At 47.8% G+C, this 24535-nt stretch overlaps 1 protein-coding gene and 2 non-coding genes across 4 annotated transcripts in view; 2 read left to right on the top strand and 1 right to left on the bottom strand.

Moving 5' to 3' along the window:
• The first annotated feature begins 9260 nt into the window (after positions 1-9260).
• Positions 9261-9365, top strand: TRNAL-CAA (transfer RNA leucine (anticodon CAA)). Its single transcript has 2 exons — positions 9261-9298; positions 9320-9365. It is a non-coding gene; the product is annotated as a tRNA-Leu (tRNA).
• Positions 9366-9583: 218 nt separating this feature from the next.
• Positions 9584-9655, top strand: TRNAE-CUC (transfer RNA glutamic acid (anticodon CUC)). Its single transcript has one exon. It is a non-coding gene; the product is annotated as a tRNA-Glu (tRNA).
• A 5436-nt stretch (positions 9656-15091) lies between these two features.
• Positions 15092-24535, bottom strand: part of SH3TC2 (SH3 domain and tetratricopeptide repeats 2) — a 43341-nt gene continuing 33897 nt past the window's right edge. For both annotated transcript variants that reach the window (XM_016210618.2, XM_087816911.1), the window contains exons 13-17: positions 22845-22995; positions 20801-20923; positions 19646-19796; positions 17703-17899; positions 15092-16173 (exon numbers count right to left, since the gene is read on the bottom strand). In XM_016210618.2, the coding sequence (XP_016066104.2) occupies positions 15982-16173; positions 17703-17899; positions 19646-19796; positions 20801-20923; positions 22845-22995 (814 nt within the window). In that variant the 3' untranslated portion in view covers positions 15092-15981. The remainder of the gene's footprint in view (positions 16174-17702; positions 17900-19645; positions 19797-20800; positions 20924-22844; positions 22996-24535) is intronic.

Raw genomic sequence — 24535 nt, forward strand, 5'->3', positions numbered from 1 at the left:
AGCGCAGGAGCGGCGGGCAGGGGCGTGAGTCCTCCATGGGGAACTCCTCCCAGGAGGGGAGCCGGGTGGGGAACAGCTTCAACTGCAAGGATGTTTCGTGCGCGCTGGGGGCGCTCTGCACAGTCGGGTCGCCGTGGCAAGGCCGGGGGTCTGCAAGGCGCCCCACCCGATCTCAGGCCGCAGCACTTAACACGTACAGAGCGCGGGCCGGGCACTGCAAAGGCCACCCGGGGGCCGCCCCGAGCGCCCGGCAGGCCGGCCTTACCTGCTTCTCACGGCGCCTGCGCCGCCGCCACGCGCGGGCGGGACAGCAGCGGAAGGACGGGGCCCACCTTCCGAGCGCCGCCGTCGTTTCTCCTTTAAGAGCAACCCGTCTCCCAGCCGGGCTGTGGCCCCAGAGCGGAACTGGGTCCGGCCGGGGAGGAAGAGGTGGGGGAACGCGGGGGCGGGCGCTCGGCGCGCGCCTGCGCACTGCCTCCCGGTAGCCGACTGTGGCGGGAGCGCCGTGCGGGACGTGGCGCTCTGTCGCTTTCGAGGCGCGCACTGCTTTCGGTGACCAAAGGCTTGACTGCCCAGGGGTCTACCCCCGCCCCCAGTTGTTCCTACTATGTACGTCCCCTTCAGTTCCGCCTCCCCTTTTGTCACAAACAAACGCGTGTTGCAGAATCTGCCGCCTTAAAAACCAGCTGGAGCCCTTTCAGCTTCTCAAGGCCGCTGCCAGCCGTAAGCTCACTACCTCTGTGCCTCCAGGGTCCTCAGAAAAGTTGCCTAGATTCCCTGCGGATCCTTATTCCTACTATAGACTCGCCATTCTTCCTACTGTAGACTGACGGAGCTTTCCTTGCCACCCAGGCACTGGAATGCGCTTCTCAAGGCTACTTGCGGTGGCCACCATGTTGCCAAATGCACTGGTCGGTTCTCTGCCTTTCCACCCTTAGAGCACCATCTGAAGATGTACATCTTATCTTCCACAACACCACCCCCTTGTCTTCCGTGACTTCACACCCGCCTGTGATTTTCCTTCCTCTTTGGCTTCTTTCCTTGGTTGGACCCTCTTCTGCTGTCCCACTGAAACACAGATTGTGTGTCCCCTGACTCGGGCCCTGGACCAAGTCTTCTCTCTTCTTGGGCTTTCGAATTGGTCCCATGGCTTTAAGTACAACTAATCCAGATTTATATTTCCAAGCTAGCCGCCTTTCGGTGCCACACTCAAATCTACGGGCCTGCTTGACTCTCCATGGATAACTGAGTTAGGAACTTAGCAGAGATACATGCTACCTGATATTTTCTCACAGACGACTATGGCCAACACATAACACCTATTAATTCTTGCCCCCCACCCCTTTCCTATTTCAGTAAATGTTGCCATCAGCTACCCACTTGCATAGAGAAAAACAACTAGGAATCATCCTGGACTCCTCTCCTGTGATACCAACACCACATACATCAGCTAGTCCTGTTGATATCTCCAAAACCAGATCTCGAATCCAGTCACTTCTGGCTCTCTCTACTGCTAAAGCCCTACTCTGAGCCACAGGTACGTGTTTTCTGTGGTTGCTATAACAAATCACCACAAACTTAATAGCTGAAAACCGAAACTTATTTTTTCAGTTCCAGAGACCAGAAATTTTAGTATTGCGATGTCTGTATAGCCCTGGCTGGTATGGCTTGGTTGGGTGTTGCTGTTGGTTCAGTACCGGGTCAGGGCACATGCCGGGGTTTCAGGCTCGATCCTCGGCAAGAGAGATGCAGGAGGCAGCTAACTGATGTTCTGCTCTCACATCTATGTTTCTCTTTCTCTCTCACTCTCTCTTCCTCTTTCTTTAAAAAAAAAAAAAATCCACATAGGGGAGAATCCTTCTCTTGTTACGGCCAGAATTCCCTGACTTGTGGTCACATCACTGAATCATTGTCTCCCTAGCCATATTGCCTCCTCCTGTCTGTATCAAATTTCCCTTTGCTTCTCTCTTTTAAGGACACTTAAGATGGAATTTAGGGCCCACCTGGATAATCCAAATAATCTCCCCATCTTGGTATACTAAAACAATCACATCTACACAGTATTTGTCCAGATAAGGTAATATTCACAGTCTCCAGGGATTATAAGGTGGATATCTTTTTCCAGACCATTTTTTTAGCCTGCCAGACCACCACCATCTTTCTTCTAGCTCATTGCCAGCTCCTCCTAATTGATCTGCCTACTACTTCCACTCAGTGTCACAAAGCAGGAAGCATAACCACAAAGCGCAAATTTTCCACTTAAAACCTTTCAGTGGTTTCTAGTGCAATCTAAAACCCTTACATGGCCTTCAGGCCCTGTGAGATAAGACCCTTGGCTGCTTCTCCAGCCACTTCCCTGTCTTCACTTTGTCTACTCTGTCCTAGCTACAGCCACCTTCTTGCTATTTCTCAAGTGTGCCAAGTGTGGTAGAGGGAATCTAATCTCTCCTGAGTGCTCACCCCCAGCTCTTCATGTGGCCGTTTCCTCCTTATGTAAGTCTTAACTCCAAGATCACCCAGTGAGAAACATCCTTTCTATTGTTCTCTGTCCCCCTGTGCACTCTTCTGTCTCCTTCAAAGCACTCATCATTCTCTGAAATCTTACTTGCTTATATATTTGTTGCTGGTATATGAATGTTGGCTATCTCAGGCTTCTTCTCTGTGGCCTAAATAGCCCAAATTATGTGGTGTTTAGTCATAAGCTACCCATAGGATAAGCCAGTATGCCTTGCTCATACTGTCATCTTGATTTGTGGTACCAACAACTCAACATTGCCTAGTATAAGATAGCAAGGAAGATCACCCACCTTGTTCCAGATACTTTACTCATTAACGAAGGTAAAACCTTCATGGTCCCTTAATAGACATCTGCAGAATCCTATCTCCTCCGTCCTGTGGATGAAATCACAAGCGGCTTCCATAATCTTGGTTACTCTTAGATAATCAGTCCTTTACTCCCTTTGAGACCCAAGAATACTCTTGGCTCTGTTATGATACTGTTCAAAATAATAAAACTAACCTCCTTAGCCCTCCCAATAACCCTCTCCAAAGAAAACGTTTTATCCAATCATCTTCTCTTCAATGTCTTACCTCATTGAAGTCAGGGATGAGCCAAGTCTCTCAAAATAGTCACCAGCTCCCTCCTTTGTAAGTCCTGAACACCAGCACTAATTTCTTTGGCATGGAGGGGAGGATTTGCTATATTTTTTCTCTGCCGTCAGTGCTACCTCAGCCAAATTTGAGACTTAAGAGTTCCATTTTATCATCCCATTAAAAAGACTAAGATTAAATTTGAGATTTTTGCAGCTTTAACTCTGTTGAGTTACACAGTTTACAGTCGGTTGAACCTGCCAATTCTTTTTCACATGTGAAGTTGTTAGCGTAGGTGGCTAGTTAAGGAAGGGAGCAAATGAAATCAGACATTAAGCCTAATAAACTAGGGAGCTGAGTCAGAGTTTAAGCCTGACTTTCTAGGAAGCTATAACATGCATGGCTCCCAAGGGCACCACTGCATCCTCCACCAAAGGGACATACTAACGCTCAAGCAGTCCCCGAGTGGGCAGGAAGAATCTCCTCTGGGAGCAGCCGGTCATTCTCCGCAGATTACCTGGATGTGATGCCATGTGAGTATGTCCAACACCACCACTAGTTGAGGGTATGGACTTTACTGACCTGTCAAATTTCATTTTATCTTGGTGGATTTTTGTCTTGGGGGAGGGCAGAACTGGAGACAGGGAAGGTCAAAGGAAAGCAGAGAAACAACTGGGATACTTGAGGGAAGGACCACGAGGCACTGAGACGGGGCAAAAGGTTTGGGAGCAGGCAGAAAGGACCACTTCTAAATCCAAATCAGACGACCCTGTCCAAACTCTTCCTCTTTATTATCATTTCGTACTCCACCCCACAACTCCTACCCTGCACTCACCTGGCACCACCTCTTCAGCCTACCCCATCCTCTCCCCTCAGCCCACTCCCTACAAGGTAAAAAGACCCCTTGACACAAGTCCATGGGCATTGTCATCTCACACATGTGCAACTACTCCCAGGAGGTGAAACTGCAAGAAGGCAGCCCAGCAGAGCTGGTTCTAGAGCCAGGGCCAGGGCCAGAGCCAGAGCCTGTAAAAAATCTAAATCTAAAAGTAAAACCAAACAACACCTAGCCAGTATTTCTCAGTTGGTTGAGTGTTATCCCATGCACCAAATCAAAAGTTTGCCAGTTTGATTTGGTCAGGGCACATACCCAGTTGTAGGTTTGATTCCCAGTTGGGGTGCGTATGGGAGGCAGCCAATCAATCTCTCTCTCTCTCCCCCCTGTCTTCCTTCCTCTCTCTTTCATATCAATAAAAACATTAAAACGAAAAATACCCCACACAAATAAGTCAGCGTGTTTTTCATTACCACCAGACCCTGTCAACTGTAAACAGTGTCAGTGTTAAAACACTTCTCCCAGGCAAAATCCCCCAGTGGTCTAAGTTCTAAACAATTATAGAATAATGGTTTAGTTTGTCTATCTCAAGATCCTTATACTTCAATTAGCACATTATCATTTACCCTTTAATAAACATTATATTCTACATGGAAGTTAATTTGGAGAATTCCCATTATTGAGGCAGCTCTGGACACAGGCCCACTCAGCTACACATATTCACTTCCAAAGTGTTTCTAACAGTTTGGTTTGGAACCATTTGGGCTCATTTTGCACAGACTGGAGGTACCACATATAGCTGAGTTTAAACAGTGGATTTGAAATAAACCTGAGCACATTGCTGTGAAGATGGAAGATCAGCTTGGGTTAAACGATTCCGTCATTCTTCATAGCCACTTGCTTGGAAGCCAAACAGTGAAACCAAGTGTGAACTGCAAAGTGCAATGTATTTGGGGAGTAGAAATTTTAGGTTACACATGAAATGTTTTACTGAATTGGAACATTTTTTAACACTAAAAAATCTAGAGTGAATGAATCTAGGAAATAAAGCATTTCATCAGAAGTACAATTTAGTCCAATGTCATCTTTAAAACTTTTCCGATCCTGCCGAGGCCGTCTTAAAGGCTGTGTCTTCTTGCTACCTGGCAACATTTCCAAAGCATCTTGCTCTCTAACACCCCTGACTTTCTAGTGCACCATCTCTGGTCCACTTTTGACCCCACTAGAACTCCAGCCTGCCTCCTTGTCTCTGACTCATTCGGCCTCTGTCCTCCCTCCCCACCTTGCCCACCTTCCAGTTCAGGTTCTACCACAGTAGTCACTCCCCTGGCACACACCCTTATGCCCTCGTCCCCTCTTCCTGAATCTTAATCACTGGGCAAGAAGCCTTTGCTACTGTCCTGAACACTCACATGACCGACCATTTACTGGGCACGACTACATTCCCCCTCCCCAACTCCCCCTCCCCACATATTCACCCAGCCGTGTCCATTTTGCCTACCACCAATTTTCTCTTGACTTCAGGGGTTTTAACCTGGGATTCCAGTAGATAAAACTCAGGGTCCCACGAATTTTGATGAAAACAATTTCCATCTTTATCTTCGCTAACCTCTAGCTGAGCATTTCCTTCCATTAATAATGGAGCCAGCAAACCACAGTAGTATTACACATTATAGTTGTAAACGTTTCAGAATGTCATTTATACTTATCACTAATTCAAATGATACTATAGCTTATTTAATGTGTTGATGAATAAGTATGCATATTACAATATCACAAATTAATTTTAATATTTTGATAACAGAATTTCAGCATAATTAGTTTCCTCTGTAATCCTATATATTTTATCTCATGCATTTAAAAATATCGAGGGGCCCAGCCGGGCGTGGCTCAGCAGTTGAGCGTCAACCTAGGATCCAGGCGATCAGGGTTCAATTCCCGGTCAGGGCACATGCCTGGGTTGTGGGCTCGATCAATGAATCTCTCATCATTGATGTTTCTCTCTCTCTCTCTCTCCCTTTCCTTTCCTCTCTCTGGAATCAATAAAGATTTAAAAAAAAAAAAAAAAAATTGAGGGAACTTCCTCAGCATTGTAAAAGGCATGTATGAAAAACACAGAGCTAACATCAGAATAAATGGGGAAAGACTAAAAGATTGTCTTTTTTCCTTTGTTTCCCTTGTCTGAGGAGATATGTGGGCAAAAATATTGCTATGAGAGATGTCTGAGATTTTACTGCCTATATTTTCTTCTAGGATTTTTATGGTTTCGTGACTCACAGTTAAGTCTTTTATACATTTTGAGTTTATTCTTGTGTATAGTGTAAGTTGGTGGTCTAGTTTCAGTTTTTTACACATACCTGTCCAATTTTCCCAACACCATTTTTTTGAAGAGACTGTCTTTACTCCATTGTATGCTCTTGCCTTCTTTGTCAAATATAAATTGATCATAAAGGCATGGGTTTATTTCTGGGCTCTCTCTTCTGTTCCTATATGCCTGTTCTTATGCCAGTACCAGGCTGTTTTGATTACAATGGACTTGTAGTATATCAGTTTGATATCAGGTATGGTGATCTCTCCAACTTTGTTCTTCTTTTGCAAGATTGCTGAGGCTGTTCGGGGTCTTTTTTTGTTCCATATAAAACTTTGAAGTATTTGTCTAGATCTGTGAAATTTGTAACTCTTATTTTATTAGGAATTGCATTGAATCTATAGGTTGCTTTGGGTAGTATGGATATTTTAATGATGTTAATTCTTCCTATCCATGAACTTGGTATATGCTTCCACTTGTTTGTATCTTCCTCAATTTCTTTCTTCAGTGTCCTATAGTTTTCTGACTACAGGTCTTTTACCTCCTTGGTTACATTTATTCCTGTTTTTTTGTTGTTGTTACAATGGTAAATGGGATTTTTTAAAAAAAATTCTCTTTCTGGTAGTCCATTATTAGTATATGAAAGTGCCATCAATTTCTGAATATTAATTTTGTATTTTGTTAAATTCATTTGTTAGATCCAATAGTTTTTTGATGGAGTCTTTAGGATTTTCTATGTACAATATCATGTCATCTAAAAATAATGACAGTTTTCTTTCCTCATTTCCAATTTGGGTGTCTTTTATTTCTCTTGTCTGATTGATGTGGCTAGGGCTAGGACTTCCAGCACTATGTTGGATAAGACTGGTGAAAACCACATCCCTGTCTTGTTCCTAATCTTAAGGGAAATGCTTTTAGGTTTTGCCTATTGAGTGTGATGTTGGCTGTAGGTTTTCATATATGGGCTTTATTATGCTGAGGTATGATCCCTCTATTCCCACTTTTCTGAGACTTTTAATTATATGTGGGTGCTTGATTTTATCAAATGCTTTATTCACCTCAGTTTTTAAAAACAAACAAAAAACATGAGAAGCTTTCTGTGAGCTTCACCACAGAGTCAGAGAGGTTCAAGATGTTGAGAAGCCCAACAGCCTTGAATCATTCTCATCAGTACTGCACACCCTGTAATTTCTGTTTTTCCAAACAAACCCAAGCCCTTCCTTGTTCCTGTAGTCTCCTGCAGGGAGCATTACATTTTGCTGATCACCTTTATAGCAAAAACGTCTCCCAAAGAACCTTAATATGCGCTGCCACCACGTGGTCTGCCCTCCATCCTCAGCAGAACCCTGCTCCAATGGGTCGTCGTCGTCCATCTTCCTGCCTCTCTGCCGTGCTGGATGGTGGATCCCCCTCTTGTCTACACCCCTCCACGCGGCTTCCAGGGCAGCACACTGTCCTGTTTCTCTCCTCCCCACTGGCCGTTCTTTCTCAGCCTTCTAACCTGCTTCCTCTTTCTCAGATTTCCCCGGTGTCCCAGGGCTCAGCCCCTGCCCTCTAGCCACTTTCCGGGTGAGCTCACCACGTTTCATGGCCTTATACACCAGCTGTTTGTTGGCCGACAACCTTCCAACTTACAGCCTCCCACTGGCGCTGTTCCCTGTCCAGACGCGCATGTAACTGCTTATTTGGTTCCTCCGACTGCGTCTCAGACTCCAAGGCTGACAGCTGCGGGTTCCCAGACTCCACAGTCTCAGCAGGGAGAGAGCATTCCCCCCTTACTCAAGTCAAAGATCCTCGATCTACGGGCCACCCCTTCACTTCTTGCATGTCACCCGTCCCCGTTGGCTCCACCTTCAAAATTCACTCTGTCACCACCTGGCCCACTGCCATCCGGCCCAGCCAGGGGCTGCAGTGGTCCCCGCTTCAGCCCCGCACTCCACTCCGCGGCCTGCCCTGTACAGAGGGCCTCCTGCTCCGGGATTCTACTCCATGGCTCCCTGACTCTGCTCACCTCAATAAGGTCCCTGGCAAACCGAGTCCAAAACTCCCATGTTGGTAGGAGCAGTCGCGGAAGCGGGAACTTGGCAACCTGCGTGGACGCAGGAACGCAGAAACTTGGCAACCTACGAACCACAAAGTTACCACAATCTCCTGCCAAGCCTTAAACCACCAGTGAGCACACCTGTACCTCACTCCAGGAACGACAGAAAGAACAAATAAGATTGATCTTTACCCAACTCCCCACTCCCCGCCCCCTCCCGTTGGACTAAGCCCTGTAAAAACAGCCTGTACTTCCTCGGGGGTGGTGACTGCCCATTGAGCCTCTCCCCACCTGCACCCAGGTGGTTTTCAATAAATCTGTTTTTAACTCTCAAAAAGCCTCCTAGGTGTCTCCCTTGACAAACCTCCCTAACAACCTCTGCGCTGCAAGGGGGCCGGAGGGGCTCTGAGCCGCCGGCGCCCCCACCCTCCTTCGCGCGTCACCGGCTGCGCGCCTCACGGCGGGCGCATAGTTGCTAATTCCAGCCTGCTCTGCGGGACCCTGGGCTCCTCCTGCAGGGGACTTTTTCTCCCCTCCTTCCCGGGGCGCGGGGCGCGGGGCGCGGGGCGCGGGCGGCGGCGCACAGTCGAAGTCCTGCGGAACAGAAGTCCGAGGCCGGCTGGGCTGCCAGAAGAGTTGCGTCCCTTCTGCTCTCCCAGTGCCCGCGACCTCCCTGCAGCCGGGGGTCCGGGGCGGGGAGACACGGAGGGATAACCACTGGGCTGCCGCGTAGCGCCCGGTCGGCCTCGGCTGCGGGATATCTGCCCCGCAGGGTTGGGCTCCCGCGAGCTGATCCGGACCTCAGGTTTTCCGACCGGTCTGGCGGGGAGAGACGCCACCACCGCCGCCCTCGTCCTGTCCCCCAAGGGCCCTCCGGTCCTCCTCCGCCCTCCCTCCAGTAGACCCTGCCCCGGGAATTGTAGCGCAGGCATCGGTACAGGTACAGATACAGTCAGAAGGCTACACGGGGAGGAAACGGCGAAGGTGTCAGGATGGCCGAGTGGTCTAAGGCGCCAGACTCAAGGGATCGCCTTGCCTGCGGGTATTCTGGTCTCCATATGGAGGCGTGGGTTCGAATCCCACTTCTGACACACGCTTTTTGTTTTCGTTTTCTGTCGGTATTTTCTCCCTAGACTTCAGAGCCAGCTCGCTCTCCACCGCACGTATCTCTGGGTCTGCAGAGGCTAAAACGCCGCCAGGGGAAGAGGGATTCAGTCTAAGCTTCGGAAATGCGCCAGGTGCTAACCACGCCTACAAGTTGCGTCACATGTCAGAAACTTAACTCATTAGAGAGGACAGCGCCAACATCTCCCTGGTGGTCTAGTGGTTAGGATTCGGCGCTCTCACCGCCGCGGCCCGGGTTCGATTCCCGGTCAGGGAAGTACCTTTTTACCACTCCCCCACCTTCACGTTAAAACATATTTCATCATTTTCTCTTTTGGAAGGAAGTTATTATCAGAGGTGAGCGTTATTATGGTAAAACAGCTTCCTCTGTGTGTAAGGCGTTATTCAAAGCTACAAGCAATTGTCCTGGCAGAGGCAGTTACAGTGAAGAGAATGGTGTAACTTTGATATATCAGTACCAGTGGCATCTCATCAAAACTGTGGACCCACTGAAAGAACCACATCCTCTTTCAATGCAAGTCCTGTCTTTTTTGTCTCCATGTCACCTACAACAGAAGCTCTTGGTTACAGCTTATGAATGAAACTAAACATCACTGGCCAGCAAAACCAAAGGTCCTCAACCTCCAGTACACCAGGCCCAGGGAAATGTGAGTGAGCCTGTGAGTGCCCCACGAACAGTACTAACAGACTGATACTATTGCAACTAAATTCTCAGAGTGTTTCCTCATTTGATCAAGTAAGAACAGGAGAAATAATTTTGTAGCTCAACTTTTTACAGTTTTCTACCCCCAAACACACACAGGTACAGTCAGCACTTTCTTCTCAGTTATATTCAGATTTGGGGCTTTCAGCCACATTGACTCTCTCACCACCGCTCTCACAAGTGTGGAGTCCAGACTGGAACTGCTGTGGGATGATAGTGGGACTGTGTTCCCAGCCCACTGTTGGTACAACCTTGTGGCTTCCAGGGGTCAGTATGGCTGCTCCTTTACAGGTGGTTGTCCCTGCCTCCATTTCCTGCACTTTCTTCACCACACACACCCACCCACCCACCCACACACACACACACAGCCCCTCCCCCCCCTTTGTAAATCCTAGCATGTTGGTGGTTGCAACCAGGACAGCAGCAGAGACTGCACTCAATTGTAGGAACCAGGCCCACATGGAAGGGTTGGGAAAAAATTTGCATGGCTGCCTCAAAGCTTTCCATGAGGGGAGAAGGTGAGAGAGATTTTGTGCCATTCTCTTACCTGTGGGGCTCAGAAGCCAAGCTTGGGAAGTTTTCACCAGGGCCTGGCCACCTCTCCTCCCCTTCCCCTCCCTCACTGCCCAGGTAATTGACTAGAGAAAACAAGAGTTGTAATCATGAGGGACACCTGTGGCTACACTTTTTTTCTTATATTTTGTGAACTTTCTTTGGCCAGTAACCAGAGTCTCGGGTCTCTGCGTCTATACTACTCTGTCCCAGGTTCCTGGGCACAGCCTGAGCTGAAGCAGGAAACCTTAGTGTCCGTGGCTCACAAGGTCACTCTCTCCTGAACTGGAAACAGTAACAACTTTGGAACAAGTAAGGTGAGCTTGTACCAACAGGTTTTTTGTGGTGCTCACCAAACTTGGGTCATTGGAAGTTCTCATCCCTCTGGAATCTCAGGTTGGTTTTCTGACCCTAAGTCCAGTAAAATGGCCATCTGAACACTGCAGGCTTTTTTCCTGAGGATGAGGCTATTACTGTCCAAACTGAGACAAAAGCCACAACGCTGGCTGTTTCACATACATGGAGAAAAAAACAATCTGTCCCTGTTCCCTGTGATCACCTCCATGACTTCCTGTGACAAACACCGACAAAAAGGATAACTGTGGCAAACACTTGGGGTGTTGGTGTCTGACTTTCCAAGTACAGATATAACTTAAAGTGTGAGTGACAGTTACTGCGAAAGTTAAGGTTACTGTATGTTTAGGGTTAAATTGAGATTTAGGGTTAGCATTAACATTAGAGTAAACTTAGGGGTTTATTTTTGCATAAATTTTAGAGTGATCTTTAGGTTCAGAGTAAAGTTTAGGGTTAGGTGTGTGTGCTAATGGCGTGTGCGCTTTTGTGACGGCCTTCAGGGTCTGTCTCCAGCCTCTCCTCTCACTTCCCCTCCTTACCTCCTTGACTTAGCTCCAGCTTTGCTGAACTTGTGGCTCTTTTCAGAAAATGCCAGGCCCTCTCCACCCCCTGGCCTGCAGTTAGAAGTATAGACTCGGCTTAGATCTCACCTTTTCCAGGAAGCCCTCACTCCCATGCCGGAGCTCCCACCACAGTGCTCCTCATCCTGAGGCCTATGTTACATGCTGTGCCCCTCCCCTCTCACCCAAGTGAGGCCCACTTCCCTGAAGTGGGCAGCTCACGCCCAGACAAGGCACTGAGCAGTGCTGCCTCTCCTTGTGGGGAGGTGAGTCCTCTGCACTGCTTTCTCCGTTTTTCTGGATGCTTGAGGACAGCTTTGGTCTATCTTCAACACTCCCTGCCAGTTGTCAGTCTTTTTATTTTCAGATAATGCCTGATGGAGCCTAGGCTGAGCACTCGCCTTGGCAACAGTATCTAGCTTGAGTTTAGTGAATCATTTCATTTTCACCACATTTGCTTTCATTTATGAAATACTGTTTATGGAAAGCAACGCAAGATTTTCTGTAATGTACACCAGTCATCTCATAAAATTAATTCATACGAGTAAGGGAAGTAAATCAATTTAGAAAAAGGTTGGTAAATGGCTGCTTGGGTGGTGTGCATGGTGACAGACGCATGCACACATACACCCACACATGCGTGCAACCTTGAAGGTCACCGTGCACGAGAGAACCCTGCCATTAGTGCAGCTCAGTGCTTGGGTCGTGAGATGCAGGGTACTACCTACCTGTGTGACCGGGAGAAAATTAGTTTTCTATTTCTTAGCTTACTCACCTGGGAGAAGAAGATAACAGAACTGGGCCATAAAAGCAAATGATTTCATTTCCCAGACGCAAATCTCTCTTCCTGCTCATACAATATGGAAATAACTTGCTGGAAAGGACCCCAGAGCCGGGATCATACTTTTTATATTAGAGATCAGAGATCTGAGGTGTACAGAGGTTAAGTGACTAACATGAGGTCACATTGCAATTTAATGTCAAATTCAAGACCCAAATCCAGGTTTCCCCTTGCCCCCGCCACCTGGTTCCCTATTCTGAACCCCTACCCCTTACAAAACACACACACACAAGATAAAGACATCTTGAAATAATGGAAAAGCAAATAAGAACAAGATAAAGTCCATATTGGATTTTGGAGCATTAACAATGTTAACTAGGGAAGTAATGTACCTAGAAGCTGAGAAAATACGTTACAGGGTTTTCCATGATGTCGTCATTCCCTCCTTGCTCTTTATTTAGGTTAGATGCAAGGATCCAGGAGCCAGGCAGGCCACACAAGTTTAGATAAATCATCTTTGGTCACTATATATGTATAATAAAACCTGCTTAAATAGAGACCAGATCCAGTCACCACTTCACCCTCTGTGGATCATGAGAAAACAGCTTCAACACGATTTCAAGGGGAATAGTTACCCATATTTTTAAAAATGTATCTTTATTGATTTCAGAGAGAGGAAAGGAGAGGGAGAGAGAGAGATAGATAGAAACATCAATGATGAGAGTCATTGATGGGCTGTCTCTTGCATGCCCCCAACGGGGGATTGAGCCCGCAACCCAGGCATGTGCCCTGACTGGGAATTGAACCCTGATCTCCTGGATCCTAGGTCGCCGCTCAACCGCTGAGCCACGCCCAGCCAGGCTACCCATATTTTTTAAATGAAATTTTCAAACACTTTAAAAATGATTTCAGTAGAGCAATTTGCATATAGGATGTAGTCCTTGCAATGACACAGTACAGTGTTTTCCTTATTTAAAAAAAAAAGAAGCCCTACTCTTATCTTTGCAAGTGAGCTGAACATTTTTATAACTGACCTAGTGAGAGGCAGACTTACCAAATTTATAGATGAACCAAAGTGCACAGAATCAGTAAATGTTAACCAAAATTCTCAAAGAAATGTAATGTGGGTAGATATTATGCCCTTCACTTAAATATATATGTATAAATATGTGTGTGTGTATGTGTGTGTATAATTTATATGTAGCAACTGAAAAATATCTGGTCAAACAGAAGCTCATATGAGATGTTTCAATTGATCATAAGCTCAATGTCACTGGTAAGATGTGGCTGCGGGGGGCGGGGGGGGGAAGAAAAATCTTTAAGGCAATGTTAAAGTACAATGTTAAGTAACATTAAGTACAGTAACATCCCTCTGTACTCTCCACCCACCAGCCAATACCAAAAGCCTGGTGCAGTTATGGGAGCCACACTGTCAGAGGGACGGAAATTGGCATCTGTCCAGGAGAGTCATGGGTCAGTGGGAAAGGGGGAGGGTCTGTAACATGAGTCCAATGGGGAATGAGTGAGGGCACCTGCTCCAGGGCCAAGCAAGCCTTCTTCAAACGTAAGATGCGCACCAGCTCTGGCACCCGTGTGCCCCTGATCAGCTCCCAGGAATGCTTTTGAAAGGACTCTGCACAGGAGGTTAGACTCCTCCACAGCATCTATCCCCGCACGGGATTTTACGGTTTGTGGTTGGAGCAAAACCACATCTATTTTACATGGTAGTGAATTAGGCCACTTCCTTTCCTTTCTGGAGAAGAAAATTCTGTAGAGTGTTTTGACAACCAAGCAAGCTCCTAAGAGCTTGTACTGATGTATAGACAAGCTTGGTGATTGAAAGATGCAATGTTGATTCAATTCACCACCCGCTCCCCATCCCAACACACCACCAACCGTATGTTTGGCCCAAGAAGCCAGAAATTAAGGAGAGAGGGTCTCACAGCAAAATGGAAGCTGTTGGACATTGGGATGGGGAGCCCCATGGCTGGATCTTCTTGTGTGTTCCCACAGTTCAGAGCCAGGGTGAACCACCTGCCTCAGGATCACTGGAGTTGCTCATTAAAAATGCATATTCCGGGGGTGTCTCCCAGACCTACTGAGGCAGAACTACTGGGGTAGGCAGCTTCTGAAATGGCCCCAGTGATTCCCTGCCTCCTAGTGTTTACACCCTTGGTACTTCCCTCCCTTTTTGTGTGGGCATGTGCCCTGACCGGGAATCGAACCCCGATCGCCTGGATCCTAGGTCGACGCTCAACTGCTGATCCACGCCCGGCCGGGCCTCACTTTTATAAGGAATAGAACAGGCAAAGCGAATTGGATATTGCTGCTGAGATTAGGTTATGAGAAGCCTGTGACTTCCCTTTCTCGCTCTTTCGCTGGCTCACTGTGATGAAGCAGGGAGCTTGGGCAGCCTCTGGCCACAGCAATCGAGGCACTGCTTCCTGCCAACATGATGTGCATGAGTTTGAAAGTGGATTTTTCCCCCAGCCGAGCTTGAGAAGGTTGCAGCCACGGCTGACACCTTGACCGTAGCCTTGTGAGCTACCCTGCAAGTTGGCCTTGGAATCCTGCCTTCCTACAGGGACTGTGAGCTCACTAACAATGTTCCAGCCACTGCGTGTGCCATCAGTGATAGAAACTGATAGACATGCTTTGTCGAGGAGCTGCCCTGAAATCTGACCACACCCATCCTTCAGGCCTCCCATCCCATCTCTCCCTATTATAAAGGGGACAAATGTATACAAATGTAAATGGGCAATATTTAATAATATACACTATTTACATGTAATTTACATCATAGCTGTCTTAGTGTTCAGTTTTTTTTTTTTTTAATATATATTTTTTATTGATTTCAGAGAGTGGAAGGGAGAGGGAAAAAGAGAGAGAAACATCAGTGATGAGAGTCACTGATTGGCTGCCTCCTGCACGCCCCCTGCTGGGCATGTGTCTTGACCAGGAATCGAACCTCAATCTCCTGGATCCTAGGTCGAGGCTCAACAGCTGAGCCATGCCGGCCAGGTGTTAGTGTTCCTTTTTTATACCCTGGCCCTTGGGAAGCTTTCCAGGGGTTCCTAGGAGCAGGATAGACAGAATCTGCATTCCACCTCACACCCTGTGCCTTCCAGGGGACATTCTGAGGCTGCATCTTTTGGGCTAAGAGCATGGTCATTCCCACCTGCTGGTCCCCAGGTTTCTCCACGGGCAAGGGGAGGGGTCTTTCCCTGAGCAAAGTCAGTGAGGGTGCAGAGTCAGTCTGCTTGCCTCCTCTCAGCACGGTTCCTGATTTCCCTGGAGAAGCAGTGAGGTTTCCCAGAGGCAGGGTTTCGCATTTTCTCCAGGAGAACCGTGTGTTGAGAAAGCATATTTCCAAGGCCATGTGTGTAGAAGGGCCACCGTCCACTGGTGAGGCTCTAGACCCAAAGCCAGGACTTCTCACCCCAGCTCCGTCACTCACCACTGGTGTGGCCAGCCCAGAATGAGCCCCTCTCCCTCCAGACTGTGTTCTTCCCCCTGTAAACTGAGGGGGCTGGGCCAGGTGACGACTCAGACCCTCCGATTAGTGTCCAGGAGACTAAGGCAGGGAGGCAACTTCTGGCCATGGCAACTGATCAGAGATGGGACAGCTCTCCTCAGAGGGCCAGGCCGCCACCACTAAGCCACCGTGCCCTCTCTGCGGAGCGCCCAGTCGGGCTGCTGAGCCACAAGGGACTCTTGCAGATGCTGTCCAGCCTGCTCCTGATGGTGTCCTGCAGCTCCTCGTCACCCAGCAGGACCGCTGCTGCCAGGGCCAGCCAGAAGTACTCAGTGGCATCGTGGGCATCCTAACCCCGTGGCACGGGGGCAAAGAAGAGACAGCATTAGCAACATTTCCAGGAGAGGTTGGGGGAGCTTCTTCCCTACTCCCCTTCAATCCAGGGCTCTGCTAACTCTGGTGGCTCTCCTCCCCAGGCTCAGGTGGCACTTTACCTGGGGCCGGCCAATCATGAAGCAGCCTCCCTTTGGACACAGGGCTTCAGGAATGCAAAGATGACTCAAGCTGACCTATCCCAGTCCCTCCCCGCCTTCCAGTGTGGCCTACCAGAGAAAATGGCCCCTTACCCTTTTAGATGTGGGCTTATGCCTGCCAGTTGTGGGAGGGGAAGGAGACCAAGAAACACAGAGAAGTGGAAGCATCAGAGCCAAGAGATGTGAGAGGCGGGAAATGCATGATGGTGTTTGAGTGTCAGCACCAGAACTACCGGCAACTGAATTTATTCCTGAACTTCCCTGTCATTTAAGCCAACAAAATGCCTTTTCTGCTTAAGCTAGTTTGAGCTGAGTTCTCCTGACAAGCCCTAGAGCCTTTAGTGGATAGAGTTGGATCACACGCACTTTGTCCCTGAACCGCTTCCTGGGAGCTGTGGGACAGGGAGGCAAGAGGGCTGGGGAGTCCTTCACTACCCAGCTGTTCCCCCCTCCACGGCAGAGATGAGGAACAGATGCTGCTTTGGGTGAGACGCAAAAAGGGATGTCTGGTTCCCATTAACCCTCATAACTCGAAAATTAATCCAAGCCAGAAACAACGTCTGGCAAATAAGAAAAGGACAGCAGAGTTGCTCTGAGGATTCCCTGGGGCAAAACACAGGCGTGACTCAGAGGCCACTGTATTAAGAGATTAAGGCTTGTGAGGGAGCAGACCGGGATCTTTGATAAAGGGAAGCCAATGAGTGGGGACAAGATTTGAGGGCCAGAATTGTAAGAGTTCCAGATCTCCTTCACAGTTTTAGAAGTGGCTGGGAAAGTAAGCTCTGGATTCAACTCCAGCAGAGCAAACAGGAGAATCAGGACTGAGACCTTCTAAGAACCTGGGCACGCTGACATTCGAAGACTTGCACCTCCTTACCTCAAACAGATTCCTCCTAAAATACAGTTTATATAACTTTATAAGTGAGTTGCAGTTGACTAGTTGACCTATAACAGCTTGTAGACACACAGGTAAGCATTAATTTTGATTTTCATTTTGGAGCTTATAGTCCTTGTGTTTGGGTCCCATATGTTATCATGGGCTGTTGGGATGCTCTCAGGCACTAGGCAATGTGCCCATAGCACCTGATAGGTAAAGTGGCCACAGGAATCAGAGCAGAGCAAGGAAAAAGAGGGGCTAAGATCTGTCCTCAGAGATGGGAGGCATCTTTGAGCTCTCCAATGGGGTGGAGTAGATAGAGCCAGTGGGTCCCCAGTGGAGTCACTCCCCATCCTATGAGACGGGACCCCCATCTGGGCCATCTCAGCTCTACCCTGAAGGCTCAGGGTCAGGGAAGAACCTAGTTTAATGGCAGCTCTCACATGATCTTAGAAGCCTGGCTCTTACCTTCAGCTGGTAGAAGGTGAGTCGGCCCAGGCGACAATATACCTTTGCATAGTACAAGGCCTCCTTGGGACTCTGCAGCCAGGCTGGACAGAGGGACAGTGTCTTCAGGTAGCAGTCCTCGGCCATCTCGTACATGTGCAGGGAATAGTACACCGTAGCCAGACGGTGAAAGGCCACCAGCTTCTGCTTCTGGTCTCCTAGGAATTGGAAGACTGAGAGAGATTCTGGCAGCCAACACTTCACATCACTTGTTCCCTCAGTCATTCTGCACAATTTTGTGAAGGTCTGTTAGGTACCAGGGACTGTGCTTGGGACATAAGGAACATAGCAGACAGGTTCCTGTCTCATGACGGTTATTGTCTCATAGGACACAAACATTCCTTCAATAATCCCACAAACAAAAGTAAAATTACACCAGTGATAAGTGTTAGAAAAGAAAACGCAGAGCTGTCTGAGAGTGTGCTAGTCAAGATTTTCTGGGATACTTCCTGAAGGAAACTTTCTCCCTACTACTGCCACCTTAACTCAAGGTTCTGAGAAATAATTACTTCCAAATTCCTGTAATGGGATGTGGTGACAAGACAAGCAGACGGAACAGCTAAGGATGCTTTACAATGAAATAACTAGAACACGTGTCTGCTCCACACACGGACTGTCCTGAGGGCTCTGGGCTGCCTCCAGCAGGGGTCAGCACTGCCCCTTTATCAACTCTGGTATCAGAGAAGCCACAGAGGCCCGCTCACCAGTAACCCACACTATGGAACCTTCATTCTAATGAGCCTAGATCTTGTTGTTTTGGTTTTGGGTGGGTTTGTTTTAATAACTAATTCCTTTAATACAAAGTGGCCTTTTAAAGAGAACAAAGGCTTCCAATGGGTTGTGTTTGTTTTGTTTTTGGTTATTTTTTTAGAATATTTGCAAGGTGGCTGCTTGATGCAATCTAAAAACATCACTTTTAAGCTTTAAAGGGACAAAAGCCCAAATTATAATAGAAAATCCAAGGGAAAAGAAAATTCTTTGATATGGACAAATGCAGTCACAGGGAAGCTCAAGAGAGTGAAAATGGCCTCCATTCAGCTTCTGTTTAGGGAAAGATACAGAGTGCTCCTAGAGGCAGCTACCTGGGGCCCCAAAGGCCTAAGATCAGCAGACAGTGGCTCAGAGTTTTTGTGCAGTAAAGAAAAAGAGAGGAAGAGAAGAGCTCTGAGGTGCAATTAGACACAATATCCTCCGGTAGCATAAACATTTTGTGCCCTTAAGCATGCCCAGAAGTCCCTTCTAGAATCATCAGGGAAGACTGTATTTGCCTCCATATCTAACCAAGGCTCCTCTAATCAAACCTGCTTTCCCTTGAGCACCAACATTCGAAATAAGGCGCCTTTTAAAACTTTTTTATTCTCCCTACTTTCTGTTTTAATGACTTAGAGTGTTTCCCACTAATGCAAACTATTTAGGCAATGTGGTGAGCTAAGTTAATGGGAATCTGACTTTCATTTACATTTCAATTTCATGGGGGAAAATATACAATTATACAATCAACCAATTAAAAATATAGGGCACAATCTTTTTGCTACTGGCCATTGCCCGTGCATAAGATAAAATACCATTTTCCCTGTCCTGGGGAATAATACCCCCCTTAACCTAAGAATTAGAGTAGCACAGGTAACACTTATCAAGGACGCGTTAGATACCAAGCACTGTGCTACAGGTTCTGCGTGGATAAATCATTAGTCTTCGTAACAACTGCATGAGGCGGGTGCTACTTTTAATCCTGATCTGCCAAAGACAAACCGGAGACTTCAGCAGCTTCCTTAGCTAAGGTCTCCCTGCAGTTGGACCTGGAATTTGAACCCATGCAGTCTGACCCAGAGCCTGTGCTGTGGCTGCTTTGTTGTGCCTCTCTGGGAGTGTCTGCCCCTCCCATTCAATACAGGACCACCTACCTGTGACTGAGCTGAGTCTGGCCGCCAGGGTGGCAAATTCCAAAGCCTTGTCATAGCCTTCCAGGCTGATCTGCAGCTCCGTCAGCTTGTTGAAAATCCGGAGCTCGGTTCTCACGGCCTTCATTCTCCTTGCTAAAGGAATGGCCCCACCCTGAAAAGAGAGGCACAAGGAATCTTAGTCTCCCAAGAATCACGGGTATATACCATACACTAGGAGGCTCACCTTCCACTGCTGGGTTGGGGGGTGGTAGTGACTAAAACCAAGGGAATCTGTCATGCTTCCACACACAAGTTTTCTCAGCTTGCTCTCTTGGCCCTTGCTCTTGGTTGCTCTTCCCAGATCTTAGAGGGGCAAGAACTAGAGGTCAGCGGGCCTCCTAAGTTTGGGAAGACTGAGAGCAGGAAAGTTATTCACCCCCAGCCATGTGCTCCCTCAGCACTCACAGCACTAATCTACAAAGTGCATGTGGGCACAGTGTGAGAGTGTCCAATAGATGGTCATTTCTATTATTTTTATTATAATGAAATGTTAGGAACGTCACTTCATCTCTCCGAGACTTAGTTGTTTTTTTTTAATATATATCTTTATTGATTTCAGAGAGAGGAAGGGAAAGGGAGAGAGAGAGAGAAACATCAATGATGAGAGAGTCATTGATCGGCTGCCTCCTGCACGCTCCCCACTGGGGATCGAGTCAGCAACCCGGGCATGTGCCCTGACTGGGAATCGAACAGCGATCTCCTGGATCTTAGGTTGACGCTCAACCGCTGAACCACACCTGCTGGGCTGTTCTACTTTTTATCTAATCCCAGAGATTTCCCTGTTTTGCCTTCTCCTGTCTCCTTAATCTACCACCAGTGGATTTCGTGTAACCCTCTTTGCGTCTCCTCCTTTGATTTTAATGCATAAAATAAGTTGCAAATCTGCCATTCTCTGGAGCTTTTTCTCAATCTGTTGAGATTTTGCTTCCCAGGAATTGTCATCAGTTTGGCTCAATAAACTCATAGAAACTCTCTCAGGCCTGGACGTTTCTTACATGGACAAGGAGAAGAAAAAGAAACACCAGCAAAAGAGGCGAGGGCAGGCCAGGCTGACGTCTACGCGGCCCCCACGTGTGTGCCAGGGCCCGGCTGGGCACGGGGCGCAGCGGGACTCACTCGGTAATACTCCACGGCGTGATGCCTGCGGCGGGTCCCGTTGAAGAACACGTCCCCTGCTTCTTCATAGAGCCTGAGGGCCAGGGAGGGCTCCTCTGGCTTCAGGGCTTTCTGGATGGCTGCCTGCATGGGGCATAGAGACCGTCAAAGACAGAGAGAAGACTTCAGACGTCCACAGAACTGGCGGAGGTGGGATCCAGACAACCCAGTTTAACCCTCTGCTGACATCCCCAGGATCCTGAATTGTCCTCCACACTCATGGAGCCGGGAGGAAGCCTTTGAGATTCTCTAGTCTGGCACCCCCCCACCACTGTATGAGAGGTTATATCGTCTGGCCCTAGAATGATTTTCAGCAGTACACAGATAAACATTTTGTGTTTTTATAGCTAAGTATTTATTTTAATGTTTTAAGGAAAAAAATATTAATGATACATCAAAACCTGTGATTTCAGATAGCATTGTTAAGTGTAAAAAGCTAAGTCGACTTGAAGTTAAGTAAAAAAAAAAAAGTGATATAAATGCTACACAGGTACGGCAAAACTGTGACCTTGACGTATGAATGACTGAACTTTGAGAAGCAGTGATCTCATCCAACACCTGCACTTTCCAGATGGAGAAACAGGCTCAGAAACATGAAGAAACCTCTCCACGTTCACATCAGTGGTCAGTGGCAAACAAATGCTAGTGTCTTCAGCCCAATACCCTTCTCCTCGCCCCATGACTTTTCTCTCTGCCAAGCTCTTTGATACTGCACCAAAACAGTGTGGTGGGAAGCTGAGGGTGAAGCACACACCACAGCCCCGCTGAGGGACCTTGCCCAGCCCCAGACAAAATGATTCACTTCTGGGGAAATGACCTGCAGAACTTCCAGGTAGATGGCAGTCTGGGGTGGGTGGGCCTGGGACCAGTTCTGGCCAGTGAATCTGTGGGGAAAGACCCCACGGTTATTGCTACTGCATATATGCAGCTACACGGAGACAGGTGGTGAGACGGGATCCTAGAATCAGGAGGCTCTGTGCCAACCCAAACAGCTCCTCTGGGCCTCCGTCTCCTGGGGAGGACGAGGCAAAACAATGACCTGCTCTCTGAAAATCCTCCCAGCTCTAGAATGCCAAGGCAGAACGGAGCCTGAGAGTGACAGCTTTCAGTCACACTGCCGGGGCGGCTCCCACCGCTCACTGGCTGTATGGCCTTGAGCAAATTACTCAGCCTCTTTGCGCCTCATGAGTAAAATGGGAGTTTCAGTAGAAACTCCTGCTGCACTTGTAATGAAGATTAAACTACATCATGCATGTGATGTGTTTGCAAAAGTCTCCTGTGCATTTGATCAATGTTACGCAACCACTCAGTCTCTGCGCAAGTGAGTCTGAGGGAGTTTAAGTAATGGAGTAAGGGGGAGTAAAAAGGAAGGCAGTAAGAAGTGGGAAGGGAGAAAAGTTGAGAAGCATATTTTTGATGGATCAAATCTTATTTATATACCATCATCATGTCAGTAGTTGCAGCTAATAACAATAATGAAATTCCATTTATTAAGCATTTACCAAGTCCCAAGCACTTAGTAACTGCTTACTATGCATATGTATTTACTATGCAAGTGATACGCCTAATCCTTACTAGAGATTGGGTTCCCTCATGAAGAATCTGAGGCCTAGAGAGCTCATGTAGCAAGTCCAAGGTCATACAGTTTGAGAACAATAATGTTAACATTCCACATATATCAACCTCACCTCAAATTGCAGCACAACACTGAAGTCGAGGTGTGTGCCAAGCTTTGGAAAGATGGATGTACCCGACATGACAGGTGAGGGAGTCTCCCACCATGTTCTTTGGGAGCTTCCATGTGTGTATGGACTCAGGGACTGGCTCTTTGCCACCTGTATTCAGACTGCCCTGATTTCCATCTTGTGTCCAGGGAGCAGCCAGTGTTGACTTTCCCTCCAAGGAGAGGACATCACCTCTCTCTAGCTCCAGATGGTCCCTTTGGAGGCTACAGCTGCCTCCCAAAATGGCCCAAGTCAGCAGATGAGCTGTGCAGCAGGCCTACCTGCAGGTACAGCTCCACCAGCTCGTCTTCCTGCAGGAGGTAGTGGAGTCGCCCAGCCCTGAGCCAGGCCTCGGCAGCCTTGTCTTCCTCCCCCAGGTCGATGAAGATCCGCAGGCTCTCCTTGATGCAGGTGAGGGACCGCCTGAGGGACCTGAAGGGCAGGCATGGATCATAAGACGTGAGGGCTCTGGGAGGGACCAACATTGTTTCAGGTCACACAGGGAGGTCTGGGAGTGATTAGAACCCCGGCTCTGCCTCAACCAGTTGGTGACCTAGAGAAAATACAGGACTTCTCTTGCCTTGGTTTCCCAAACTGTAATATGGGGATATAACTGTACCTGCCTTGGAGGACTGTTGTAAGGATTAAATATAATAATAAAATGAGAGTGCTTAGAACAGTGCCCACCATAGAGTAAACACTTCACAAATATTTAAATATTAGTCATCATTATTATTACTGACCCACGGTCCATCCATCTTTCTACTGCACTATAACATTTTATTCATAAGCACCTAACATACAATAGATGCCAAATGCCTATTTATTGAATAAATGCACAAATGAATGACCATAGTGGTGACTTTAAATCATCAAAAACATTTTGATGTTTTAAGAAGAAGGATCAGGAAGAGCAGAAGTTTTAAAAGATTGGTGCTTAATGAAGTACTCTTTAATTACCTGGAAAAACTGTCTTATGTAGGATACTCTTCCCCCATGACAGGGATTAATGAAGAAATGAGGCATAGCTAACGTAGTGTTGTGCAGACTTGGAATTCTAGAACAAGAAGGAGCACTAGATGGTAGTGCTCAACTCCAGCAGCATGTGGAATCACCTGAAAGCTTTCCAAACACACATACACAGGCAAACTCACCGCAGTGTGAAGGCCTGCCAGGCTAGCTCAGGACACTCGGGGAGTGTGGCGCAGGCACCAGCACTCTGTCAAGGCTCTCCAATAGTGACCACTGTGCAGCCTGTGTTGAGACTTGTTGACCTAGACCAACCCCCTTACTTTATAGAGGAAACAGGCCCAGAGATGGGAAGTGGCTGTACAAGACTGCACAGCACATTAGGGGAAGACTCGAGGCCAGAACGCCCTTCCTCTGAGTCCCAGCCCAGGACTTGTCCCATGACACCCACATCCGACAAAAGCCTGATCCATAGCCCACCTGATTCAGCATTACCTGGGAGCTTATTAATAACAGACTCCCAGAGCTACCCCAGACTGACTCTATCAGAATCATCACTGTTGCAAGCCAGGCATCATTAGCTCTCAATTTCTACAGCTCTTTCTACCTCGTATGGGTATCTGAGACAACACATTGCTTGGTAAACCGTGCATCTGACTGAATGCCTCTGTTACCATTATGACCCTAACCACCCACTTTCACAATGGATGCTCACTGCGCAGACTCAGAGCCCCCTGCAAGCCCTCCCCCTCCCCCCCCCCGCTCCACATCCCCTCCTAGGGAACAGCTGGAGTCCTCTCTCTCCCTTAGTACTCATATCCAGATGAACAAACTGTCTTTTAAGCCTACACCATGTCTTCCAAATGTGTCTCCACCTTCCCTACATTTCTGTTGCTACTGCTACTCTTTCTGCCCAAAATTCCATTCTTTTACCCTACTTCAAAGTCTTATTTATCCCTCAAGGGCATCCTCACATGCTACCAGCTTCATGAAGTCTTCCCTG

The sequence above is a fragment of the Miniopterus natalensis genome, chromosome 4 (assembly GCF_054644295.1).
Source record: "Miniopterus natalensis isolate mMinNat1 chromosome 4, mMinNat1.hap1, whole genome shotgun sequence".
NCBI classification, from domain to species: domain Eukaryota; kingdom Metazoa; phylum Chordata; class Mammalia; order Chiroptera; family Miniopteridae; genus Miniopterus; species Miniopterus natalensis.